Genomic DNA, 12,991 nt, shown 5'->3' with positions numbered 1-12,991 from the left:
TGCCACACACACACACACACACACACACACACACACACACACACACACACACACACACACACACACACACACACCAGTTGTCAGCTGCCATTTTGTGTCACTGTAGGCTCTTCTGGATCCATCCATATGTGGCCATACAGTTACTGTATACAGTGACACACATATGCACACGGAAGCCTGAAAACCGACACACACAGACTCTGTTTTCGTTGTCCTGTTGAAAACACTTTGAAGATACACAGAACAGTGTTGGAAAATCAGGGACTTTTCCGAAACTCCAGCTGTTTTTTGCCCCTGTTACACTATCCCAGACCTGGCTCTTTTCAGTACAACCTAATGTACTGTACTGGAAATACTATAATGTTAATGAACAAAATGTTATCTTCAGAATAAAAAATGCAGTTCAACAAACCTAAATTGTGATAAAAACAATGTACAAAATCTGCTATAAAAACAGTTTTTATACTCTAATCTGCTGCTGATCACCTGTGTGGGCGACCAGCCAGCAACTAAGAGAGAAGAAACAGAAATGCCTCTCTAGATGCACAAAGAAATCAATCTCCTCTCTTGGCTTGTAGCCCTTTCTTCAGTGCAGCAGAAATGTGGAGGAAGGAAAAAACAGCACTGGAAGGCAATATCCGTTCTCTCAGGTTTCAGAATATTTTCTGAGTTTTAATAAATAAAAGGTGATGTTTTTGCAATAATTGACGATTTGATTTGGCCCAGGTCATGTCAGGCTTCTTCTAGCTGCCTTTAAGGGGTTTGGAAGATTCTCCATTATGGCGCAAAGGAAGGAGAGAGGATGAAAGGCAGGATAAGTTAGAATAATGAAACGCACCCATTGTGTGCAGAAATGTCTGTTTCCCAGTGAAGGAGTTCAAGGTTTGAAGGATTGACCAGTGTGTGTCACCCTCGTTACATTGGTAACTTCCTGTAGTGAGTCACTGAGCTGACATCTGTAGGAAACTCATTTTGATGATATCATACATCGCATTGAGATCAGGTCATCAGCATCACCAAAATGAGTAATCCCCAGTGAACACATGGACTTAAAACCATGAAACTCTCAATATATGTATGGATCTGCGGCACTTCCACATATTACTAGAATATGTTCCCAAGAGGATGTGTGTGAGTGTGTGTGATATTGCCCCACATGCCTCTGAGCCTACATGTACTGTATGACATCATCCCTGTTTGAGGTGTGACCCTGCATGTACGGCATCCCTAATGGGACATTAGGAGCGGATCAAGCGGCTAATGTACCAGCATTAGGGAGGAATAAGTCATGTGTGTGTCACGTCTGTGCTGGCCTGGCACACGCACATCACACACACATCTGACCCCACAGATACTCTGCTCAGCATTCCCCGGACCTAATGCATATAACATGTGTGTGTGTGTGTGTGTGTGTGTGTGTGTGTGTGTGTGTGTGTGTGTGTGTGTGTGTGTGTGTGTGTGTGTGTGTGTGTGTGTGTGTGTGTATATGTGTGTGTGTGTGTGTGTGTGTGTGTGTGTGTGTGTGTGTGTGTGTGTGTGTGTGTGTGTGTGTGTGTGTGTGTGTGTGTGTGTGTGTGTGTGTGTGTGTGTGTGTGTGTGTGTGTGTGTGTGTGTGTGTGTGTGTGTGTGTGTGTGTGTGTGTGTGTGTGTGTGTGTGTGTGTGCGTGGGTGGGTGGGTGTAATGCATGGTTATCACATTAGGGCTGCTCATAACTCAGACCATAAAAGCACCTAGACACCTCCTGTTATTCTTTCCCTGTGCCTGCAGATCTGTCTTTTATTTCACTCATTCCCCGCTTCTCTGTCTCACTGATACTGACACAAAAAGATTATACTAGAAAGGTCTTGATGGCGAGTTAAATAAACTCAAAGCCGTACATCAGGAAAATATTTGTAATAGACATGACAATAACGGGTACATGTCAGGTGCATATCCATAAATAATTCACAACAGATGAAGACAATGTAGGACAATCACACAAATCAAGGAAAACGTTTTGGTTTTAGATTAAAGCTTTATAAGCAGGCTTTATTGCAGCATTTACAGCAATCAAAGAAAAAGGCCTCAATCTGAGATTAAAAAAGACACATTTCAGAGTTGATTTCTGTCACTCTTTTGTCATAATTAATCTATCCTTGCTGTAAACACAGAAAACAGTTAACGGTAACATAAAGTAGAGGGTCAGTCCCTCAACTGAGTGAAGCACTATTTTATTAAATGAATGTTAGGACATTCAGGTAAACATGACTAAAGCTGTCTCCTTGCATACTGAGCAAAATGCATTTGCTGCTAGAAACTTTGATATTCTGTAAAAACAAAATGAGGTAACCTTAAATTAAGATTAGCTTGTCAAACTGTTATTTCCAAGGTTAAGCATTCACACTAAATCCTGGACAAAATCTGTTGACAAAGTATGTTGGCGTCTAGTTCAGCTAGCCAACACTGCACCCAGACCCCACGCAGTATTCTCATTTGTTTGTCATTACTGGTGTCATTTTCTGGTTGCTAACAAACGCCATTGTAACACGTAATCACTGATGTTCCGCTTTAACGGTGGTGGACTCATCAGAACAGAGTGGGCGAGCTGACCAATCAGAGCACAGTGGGCTCACAGGGAGGGGGGGGGGGGGGGGGGGCAGGAGCTCCAACAAGGCGTTTAGGACAGAGAGTGAATACACATACTATACAGACCAATGTGAGTTTGGAAAATTGCACAATGTAAATCTATTCTAGTAGACCTCAACAATGGAATTATGATCAGTAGAAATGGCCATGACATGGGACCTTTAAGTCCCCAATTCAATGTTTAGATGTATTGTCATTGTTGCTGCGGGTGATCCTGTTGACAAAAGTTGAGGCCCTCGGGACATCAAAGCCGGATTATTTTAGACTTTTCAATTTTTTCGAGACAAAAATGATGCCCACAGAATGAGCACTCGTTCAAATTCATACAAACACAATGCAGCTGGAAGCAATACTCATTTGAATTGGGCAAGAGGTAATCCGACGAACAATGGTTTCTTATTTAGAGATGCAACCTGGGAGAGATTAATTAGGCGATTTGAGTAGCTGTGCGTCTAAATATGAAAAGACGTAAACAGGCAAAGTATTCAAAGTGCATCGATCTCAGCAGTGAGAGGCTTTGAGTGATTTAGTAGCAGAAGCCTGCAGACCTGATAATGATGATGTTACCAGAGGATCATCTTCCCTTCCCGTTTATCAGCTACTGCCTTACTGGAACCGCTCGAACATTTAGGATCAGGTTTCACAGAATCTGTGCGTTTGCGCGTGGGGGTCTATGTGTGGTCGTGCGTGGGGTCTGCGTCTGGTCGTGTGTGTGTGTGTGTGTGTGTGTGTGTGTGTGTGTGTGTGTGTGTGTGTGTGTGTGTGTGTGTGTGTGTGTGTGTGTGTGTGTGTGTGTGTGTGTGTGTGTCTTTCAGCTAATCAGCTCAACAGTCTAATAATTAGAGGTTAACTGAGAGCCAGCATGGCCATAATAATGTGTAAAAGATTGAATTTAGCACCATAGACAGGCACCCTAAAACTGCTGACTGGTTCTGTAACCTCTCATATCATCAGACACACACACACACACACACACACACACACACACACACACACACACACACACACACACACACACACACACACACACACACTGATGGAGATGCAGTATGTTCTACCAGGCGCAAATTCAAAGGAGCACACATGCAGTACAGCCAACTGTGTGTGTGTGTGTGTGTGTGTGTGTGTGTGTGTGTGTGTGTGTGTGTGTGTGTGTGTGTGTGTGTGTGTGTGTGTGTGTGTGTGTGTGTGTGTGTGTGTGTGTGTGTGTGTGTGTGTGTGTGTGTGTGTGTGTGTGTGTGTGTGTGTGTGTGTATGTGTGTGTGTGTGTGTGTCTGTGTGTGTGTGTGTCTGTGTGTCTGTGTGTCTGTGTGTGTGTGTGTAACAGAGTGTGGGTTAATACTGTGAAGCACAGAGTAATTTTCTCTCTGTCGCCAGGCGGCCTCACGCTGTGGAAACGACAACACATTAACTGTTAAACAAGACACCTTAGACCCTGGGGTGGAGACGGAGAGTGCGGGCGGGTGAGGAAGAGAGGAGAAACAATAAAGAGACTGAGAAATAGAGAGAATTGTAAAAGGTTTAGTGGGTGGGGAAAATGAGAAAGACAATTCCCTATAGGGAGGCAAAGCGGGAAGAAAGGATTGTTGGAGGAAAAGGTGAAAATGGACCGGGGGAAGATGAGGAGGAGGATATTGCAACTTTACATTTAGCAAGAATGTATCATATTAACGTGAATAAGAATGTGTGACCTCAGAGTCAAATACAGGCCTTTTTTTTTTTTTTTAAAGCCCATTGAATGACTGTCACTCCAGACCTCCTCACAGTGTATCACCGTGGTGAACAGCAATGCACAGCAGAAGAGCCTACAGAGCACTCTGGATTTACTTTGGAGTATATTCTAAATGCCTGTCATTTAGAAACACAGAAATAAGATGCATAAAAGCACTTGACTTGACAGCAGATAATCTACCTTTAAAAGTGTGAGGAGCAATTTGTTTATCATGAATAGATGGTGAAGTGGATGTTGTGTGATGGTGTGTTGGGAGGAGGAAGGAGGGTGAAAGATTGCACTTTTTTTTTTCATTGTACGTCTTCTTTTATGTCTTCACATAGATCTAAAAATGTTATTGAAAGCTGAATGTTGATGTTTTTCCAAGAAGGCTACATTCCAGATGTTTTCTGCATTTAAACTGGCCTCCTTTTTCTCTCTCCCCCAGGAGGTTATTTTAAAGAGAGCAGCTGACCTGGTAGAAGCCCTTTATGGTTTACCCCATAATAACCAGGTAATGAACACACACACAAACACATCCACAAAAATGCGAAAAATAGAATGAGTGTTATCTCAGTCGCTACGTTTGTGGTAATCATTCCTTTGTGCTTTTCCTCCTCCTGAAGGAGATCATCCTGAAGCGTGCGGCGGACATTGCAGAAGCTCTATACAGCGTTCCCCGAGGACACAGCCAGCTCTCCGGCTCCACACACAGCGGCATGATGGGGGTCAACTCCTTCACCGGGCAGCTGTCCGTCAACGTCGCTGAACCCTCACAGGGTAATCAGGGTGAGAACTTAACTCTTAAATGGTTTTCTGTATCCTGTATTTATTTGACAGGCTGTGTCCATGTGTAAAATTGGTCTAATTACAGTGTAATTACAGTGTAGGTTAATATTGCTGTAATATGGGTGTGATAGGGGTGGAATATTGCTTTTTACATTGGTGTTACATCGGCCTAATAACAGTCTAATATTGGTGTTACATGGGTATTATATGGGTCTAATAACAGTGCGACATGGGTGAAATAATGGTGTCACATATAATAACATAATAACAGAGTAATATGGGTGTAATACGGGTGTAATAATGGTGTAAAATAGGGGTCTATTAATGTGTGATATGGGTGTGATAACACTGTACTATGGGTGTAATGTAGAAAATAGCAATCAATACATTTTCCACAATTTTAAATGCCCATTAAAGGGTTAAAAGTGTTGACAGGATCTGATAACACTTATCTATTCTGTTATAATGAAAGAGGACTAACAGAAAATGCGTTTGTATGCATGTGTTTTTAAGTAGAAATGTGAAAGAAGCAAACTAAACGTCTGGTGCCAGTGCTTTCCAGATCAAGAAACAGGAACGGATAAATACCAGACCCAGGAAACCACATGAGTAATCTGTTTTTATGCCACTTTACTGTCTAATCACCACACGTTCTTCTTCCTCTCCTTAACTCTTTGTGCAGGTTTTGTGCGCAGCAGCAGTAGTGTGTCTCCTCACGGTTACGTTCCCAGCTCCACGCCTCAGCAGACCAGTTACACTTCTGTCACCAGTTCCATGAACGGCTACACCAACAACACCGGCATGACCAACCTGGGAGGATCGCCCACTTTCCTCAACGGCTCTGCAGCCAACTCGCCTTATGCTAGTAAGTTCACACGTGCATTTACACCTCTTTCGGGTACTCAAACTCTCTGTCACAAACTAAACCTGGCGAGAAACAAATGTTTTTCAAGCCATTAGGTACTTCACTGTGGTGGAACTTGATCCATACAGTGGTGAAGTTACTTAGAGTACTTTTAGCTGCCACCAAGCTACTTCAGTTTCAGAGCTACCAGTTTAATTACAGGGGCTGAACACTGCATACATGCGTGCAGATCTTACGTTGTGTACCTACACATGTCTGTGGACAGGAAGTGAAAGTCTCAGATCTGCCGAGATGAGATTTCCCCATGGGGCTTACTGTCTCTGTGTCATCAAAAACAATCATCAACTCCATTTTGTCCTCCGTCCATCGCCTCCTTCTTTCCTTCCCTTGCTACCTTTCATCTGACAGCCACACCTCTTTTCTCTCTGTTGGTTGATTGCATCTCTTTTCCATTTTGCAGAAAGCAGAGAAAGAGGGAGAAGAAGGGGGGGGGGTTGATGTGATGTGTTTCTAACTGGTGATGATGCCGGCAAATGAGGACTTCACTTTGGAAGAGAACACTTCAGTGGGACCTTCACTTTATAGGCAAATTATAAACATCTAATTCCTAAACAATGAGCTTCAATATATTGCTGTAACAGCATCCACGTCCTCTTGGAAGCATTTTGGTTGTTTAAATTCATCCCAAATGGTTTTAGTTCAGGAACTTGTGCAGGCCAGTCTTGTTCTTCCATACCGAATTCTGAAAAACATTTTTTTTTTTGGACATGGCTACAGCCCCAAACTGTCTATTTTGTCCACAAATGATTTTCTCCAAAATCCAAAAATGCATATCTAAAGCTAATTTCTAGACCTGGGTATTGTTGACTACCAATCCCAATATCACCTTACTGTGATACCAAAACTGTTGAAGAAGTATTTCAATCAAAACCTTTGTTCCTTGGTTATTCGACACCTTTCATGTGAATTTACGCATACAAATGCTCCCACCTCTCCTTCCCATCCAAATGATGTTCTTCACTTGTATTCCCAACGAGTCCTGAAATAATCCTCATGCATTTTATTCATTTATATTTTTGTTTATACCACAAACATGTAATTGAGATATATTTGTTCAAGTTGGTGCACTGAACCTTGCTCGACTTCACCACAGTCTGTTAGGATTGAAGTGTGAGAAGAAACATAAAAACAGATACACTTTTGGGAAACGATTGAATGCAGATATCGTTTGATGGGAAATCTTTCGATATTATTTGGTACTGGTTTATTTGGCTTATACCTGAGGTATTTAGTAGCGATACCCTGCCCTACTAATTTCAATATCTTTGTCATAACATTTAAAAAACATGTATCATGTTGAATGTGATTGATGAAACAATTGAATGGATCATCATGTTCAATCTAACCATAATCTGTCTCTTTCCTTTATTCTCACCCTCATCCTTAATCCACCCTTTTCTTCTTCATCCCACCTCCTCTCTTTCTCCTTTTTACTCCCCTCTCCCCTAAAATAAATAATCACCACCCCCCCCAGTTGTCCCATCCAGTCCCACTATGGCCTCCTCCACCTCTCTCCCCTCCAACTGCTCCTCCTCTTCTGGCATCTTCTCCTTCTCCCCGGCCAACATGGTGTCGGCGGCCGTTAAGCAGAAGTCGGCCTTCGCTCCAGTGGTCCGGCCCTCCTCTTCCCCCCCGCCCTCCTGCACCAACGGCAACGGGCTCCAAGGTAATTTACCATGACAGCAGCCAGTGAGTCAGTGAGAGGATGCTCAGCGGGAGGGCTTCCCCGGGAGATTCTCTGAGTCCCTGTTGAGCTTCACATCCCTCCTGCACTTTGGTGATGCTGAAATATCTCAACAACCATTCTTTTGATTGTTCTGACATTTTGGTTAGACAATAATGGTCCCTTAAGGGTGAATCGCAATGGCTTTGGTGATCCTCTGGATTTTCCTCACCTTGAGATTCACATGTTTTTAGTGAAATGTCTTAACAGCTGATGATTGGATTACCATGATTTTTACAAATCATTTAGTTTCCCTTCAGGATGAGTTGTAATAACTTTAGTGATCCCTTTCATCTAGCCTATTGAAGCCTGTCCAGTGGGTTGGTTTATGAACAAACACTTGCAAAACTAATGACAATCACATCAGTCTCAGCTGTATTTATTGTTAAGCGACAAATGCTAACATGCTAGGTGCTACTAGCTTAGCTTATAGAAACATCATACCAACATGTAACATTGTTAAATCTCTGATTACAATTTAGACATATGTGTTTCTTGCAAGGACAAATATATCATGTCTGCTTTCTGAACTGCTTAAACTTTTGAATTAATAGTTTGTCCTGTCTCTCCCTTTCTCCCTCCTTTTTGATTCCTCTGATTTGCCCTTCCTCTGTTATTTCTCTGCCCCCTATCTTCCTCTCTCTCCTCCCTCTAACAGATCAAACATTTGTGGACTCTAGCAAGTACTCAACAGCCAACTCTCTACAAGGCCTGGCCTTCACCTGAAGTATGTCCCTCTCTTCCTTCAGCTCTGTTGAATAATTGCATTCGCAACTTTTTGTAAACTTACATATTTCAATAAAGTAATGAATATTTGCCTGTTGCACATCTCTTATCTGTCAATGACTAACTCTCCTGATTTCTCACCCCAACCTTTTCTTCCATGTCATACTTTCTTGTCGATCTTGTTTGTCTCCCTCCATCTTCCTTTTGTGTCATCATCTCGTCTTCATCCTCTTCCCCCCCTCACTTTGCCCTCTCATACATCTCATCACACAGTACAGATCTGTTGCCTAGTAACTCTTCCTTGTCTTCCTATTGGCTGAGGAAAAACTCAGGAAGTTAGATATTTACAGAGACAAAAGAGAAGACATTTGGCACAAGAAATGTATATCTCCAAATCGCAGCCTTTGTTTAGCTGTGTGAGCATTTGCGTTTGCTCATGTGTGTGTGTTTGTGTGTGTGAGAATGAGCCTGTGCGGGGGTGTGGGAACTCAAAGCACAACTGAAATAAACACTCCCCACTTACAGCCATATACACACACTTTCCTCTGTCACACACACTCGGTGATCACACACTGGCAGCTTACTGGGGAGCGATCAACAATGACAGCTGTTCCACTCTCTTGACAGTTTATGCTGGCAGTATACCTGTCTCCTATGGTGTGTGTGGATGTGTGTGAGCACCTGAGACAAAAACAAAAAGGGGAAAAAAGATTGTAGATTTTTGTCCGATTCATTATTAAAAAACATTAATTCTATGACGTTTTTTACTCACAAACAAATGTAGAACCATTTATTTCATCAGTTATGTGTGTGTGTGTGTGTGTGTGTGTGTGTGTGTGTGTGTGTGTGTGTGTGTGTGTGTGTGTGTGTGTGTGTGTGTGTGTGTGTGTGTGTGTGTGTGTGTGTGTGTGTGTGTGTGTGTGTGACTTTGGGCTGGGCTCTGGCTCTCACATGTTGACACCCATCCCTTGGGTTTTAATACAACGCACGCCATGATGCAGTCTGTCATGCACACACACGAACATACAGTAAAACACACCAACTGTTCTAACTTATGAGATGTGTCCCCGCTCAATTTTACTGATTTATTCTTCTGTTGATGTTTAAAATGTCATTGCAGTCACACAGCTGCACAGCTGGGAAAACATATTGATGTATTTACAAGGGAATGTTTTATGATGAGAAATATTTGGCTGTGTTTTAAAAGTTTTTTTCTCTTCTCCCCCCCCCCCCCCCCCCTTCTCTCTCTCTGTTTCTTTTTCCATCCAACAGCAATCCCGGGAATGATCGTCCCACCCATGTAAAGGTGTGAGTGCATGACTGTGTGTGTGTGTTTGTGTGTGTGTATGCGTGTATGTGTGTGTTTGTAACCATGCGAGATGAACCAAGCACACTGATCCTGGCGGAGGATTTCTGTGCGAGTCAGACTCCGGTCGGGGATGGAAGCAGCTGTCCCGATCAGAAGGAACAAACCCAACTCAGGCCCTTTCTAACACAAAAACAACTGCAAGAAAAAACAGATGAAGAACAAAACAAACAAAGACTTTTGCAAAGAAAATAAGTTGTTTAGACTTTGTACACCTTGATGCTTTTATAGGAGAACGGCCACGCCTACATTATAACTCTCCACGGACACAGGAAGTGTATTTATTTTGGAGAGAATCACTTCTTCTCTTGAGTGATTTGTTTTCTTTTCGTGCAACAGTTAATGTGTGATAATCCTCTTCTAGCTGTTTCTCACATGAGGGATTTTCTATTTATGAAGTTTGGTCATTAATGAAGGAATATAATGTGAATAAAACCTGACTTGATGGTGATGATGATGAAGAAGAGACTGAAGGATTCAGGATCAAATCCAGCCGACACAGACAAGCCAAACCAGACACAGAGTTTCCTCTTTTTTTCTATGCCAAATCCACATTCACTCTTTCAGCACAAACACAGACAGCGAGTCCTTTCTCAGCATTTCACCTGAAGGATTGAGACGACTGATGCTGCAAGTTTAGCTTTTCAAGAAACCCCCATGTTTGCTTTGAGCTCGCTTGCACTACTGCATTTTCTAGAAAGAGAAAATCCGTTTTTCAGCCAACAGAGAGAAATACAATTCAGCCACTTAACCAACTAAATAGAAACGCCCACCATGCGAGATGTCATAGAGATATTAGATTTGCTAGAGATCTTAGTCAGAATAAATTGGACTGCGAAGAGGCCATAAGAAAGTGCAAACGTTTGTGAACAGGGTGTCAACTGCATCTTCACTGTTGAGGATTGTACCCAACAACTCTGCCAGAGTCGTCCATCAGCGCTGTTTTAAAGTCAGACATCGCCACAGCACCCTGAGAGGGGGAACATGTCTTAAAGACTGCTGCCATTTTCCCTTTGTCTATTGTGATAGTTGCCTTCTCAAATGTTTGTCTTAATGCATAAATCCACATACGTTTTCTTTCTTTTGGTTTGCTGAGTTTTTTGTATTCTTCAGAACAGCCAATCAGATTGTGTTGTGTTTTGTTACCTGCCCACTTACTCGTGTGATTGACGGCTTGAGTGAGAACATTATCCAATGGTGTGTCTTAAATGCTGCGCTGCAAAAAACCTAATCTAAATCTTCAATGAGTCTTAAAATCTAACTTTTTAAAACATCTTCCACTTAGGTTCACTTTATTTAAAATCTGCACTTCCTTTCTTTTCATTTTTTAAGTGCAGCTTTATTTAAAAGTACACCATAGTTCACAATATTCGCATGCCATTTTACACTTCCTAAGAGGTAAAGATGAAATATGAATTTTCATATTTTGTAATACATATCTTGATATAAACTAAGAAGGACTTTTTTTGCAGTGCAGGACAATTATACAGCTATGTCTTAAATAACCAGTGTGCAACTAGGAGAAAAGTATGTATTGATTTGTGGTGAACTCACTGCTTCCTCAGCCCTGCAGTGTGTGTGTGTGTGTGGTTCAACAGTCTTAATTCATTTATAATGATGTTAATTTTGCCAAAAACCCTTATTTGAGACATCAATTTCTCATACAGTCTTATCCCACAGCTCCTACGTAATTTGTCTTTTCTTGCCATACATACAGTGAAGTGTCAAGTGTTCATCATTTAGGTGGATAACATAATACAAATGAATTGAAAGTACATTTAGATTCTTAACTAGACAGAAAACCAGCTAGAATCAAGTCCTGTTATAGTAAATCCAAGATATCTGATTAACAGGAAATATGTGTTACTCCTGTCTGACGGGATCTGGCCTGGAAATTAGTGATTGATAAAAAAAAAGGGGAAGAAATTGTTAATTTAAACCTCAGCCAGACATTAGTAGACTCAGAAGGTAATAATGAAGGTCCGTCATTAAAGCAGTGTGCCGACATTGTGGATGAATTATTAGGGCGTTATCAAGAATTTGATAAAAGACAGAAAACTAATTTAAAAAGGGAAATAAAATCGTTGTGATTTTAGTGAGAACAAGTGAAACAGAGAAACCTCACATCCCAGAAGTTGTGCTCCTCTGCCTAAAGATTTGAATGTTATTCAGACATCTTCTCAGTTTTGTATTATAGTGTCTGTTTTTTTTAAGAGCGATACTTCCACTGCTAATTTCAATCAAACTCAAATAAGCCATGGTGTATTTTTTTTCATATTTGTAAGTGAAGGAAGCGGAAAATATTTTTCATTTTGTCACAATGTTGTTGTCCTATCATTGTTGTTGAGGTTTGCATAATTTAGTTGCATCGTCTAGTTGTAAAGTTGTTAAAAATGTCACTATGATTATCTGTGTTTGTCTTCCATGTGATGGATTTAAGGATAGAGCAGCTCGATGAAGGCCTTCTCCTGTTCGGTCAGGTTTTCTGTCCTCTCTTTGCTCCCTCTGTCCCTTCATTTCCCTCCTCCACCTTGTTTTGATTGTGCTTTTAATACTCTCTATGTTTGCCCTCTTTTTTCATTTCCCTCACAACATGAGCCACGTATTTATTTGATCTCAAATATGGGTCTGGAGACCACTTTTCTGTTTGTGTCTACATGTGAGATTGCCTGCGACTGTGAGTGTGTGGGTCATCTTTATTTTCTTTTTCTGAAAGAATATTGTGATGTTTTGAAGCTAAAGGATGTCTTTTTTATATTACATATATAAATACCTGTACAGGAAAGTACAAAGAGGGTTTGGTTAGAAGAATTATGATCTGAAGCACTTGTCCAACAGCAGTAATAACATTTATCATGGCTTGTCTGCGTTTAGGCTTAAAGTGGTGGTCATCATTCATGCACGCATTATCAGCAGTGTGGAGGGGAAGAGTACACAGGAGACTACTGTAAAGATGATAATGTTGATTCTTTTTTTTAACTTTGAAGTGTAAAATAACTTTTTGACTCTCACTATATTTAATTAAAGTTCTTTCTTCTCTGTGAAAAAGTGTTTCTTTATTACTTTGTTGCTTATTGTTGTCACTCAAACTGAAGTATAATCCAGAGAGCCACACATTCAAGAAG

General features: G+C 41.3%; 1 protein-coding gene across 2 annotated transcripts in view; it reads left to right on the top strand.

Annotated features, from left to right (window-relative positions):
* LOC307017757 (transcription factor COE1) overlaps nucleotides 1-12,914 on the top strand; it is an 81,700-nt gene extending 68,786 nt beyond the window's left edge. Inside the window, exons 12-17 of one of the 2 annotated variants that reach the window (XM_079647524.1) lie at nucleotides 4,786-4,851; nucleotides 4,964-5,126; nucleotides 5,809-5,991; nucleotides 7,526-7,717; nucleotides 8,433-8,501; nucleotides 9,773-12,914. In XM_079647524.1, coding sequence (XP_079503650.1) covers nucleotides 4,786-4,851; nucleotides 4,964-5,126; nucleotides 5,809-5,991; nucleotides 7,526-7,717; nucleotides 8,433-8,500 — 672 coding nt within the window. In that variant the 3' untranslated portion in view covers nucleotide 8,501; nucleotides 9,773-12,914. The remainder of the gene's footprint in view (nucleotides 1-4,785; nucleotides 4,852-4,963; nucleotides 5,127-5,808; nucleotides 5,992-7,525; nucleotides 7,718-8,432; nucleotides 8,502-9,772) is intronic. The other variant, XM_079647525.1, reaches the window with a different exon arrangement.
* The last annotated feature ends 77 nt before the right edge of the window (nucleotides 12,915-12,991 follow it).

Source organism: Notothenia rossii, assembly GCF_949606895.1.
Source record: "Notothenia rossii genome assembly, chromosome: 9".
Classification (NCBI taxonomy): Eukaryota; Metazoa; Chordata; class Actinopteri; order Perciformes; family Nototheniidae; genus Notothenia; species Notothenia rossii.
The sequence above is the reverse complement of the archived record's forward strand: the minus strand, read 5'-3'. Positions and strand labels throughout refer to the sequence as shown.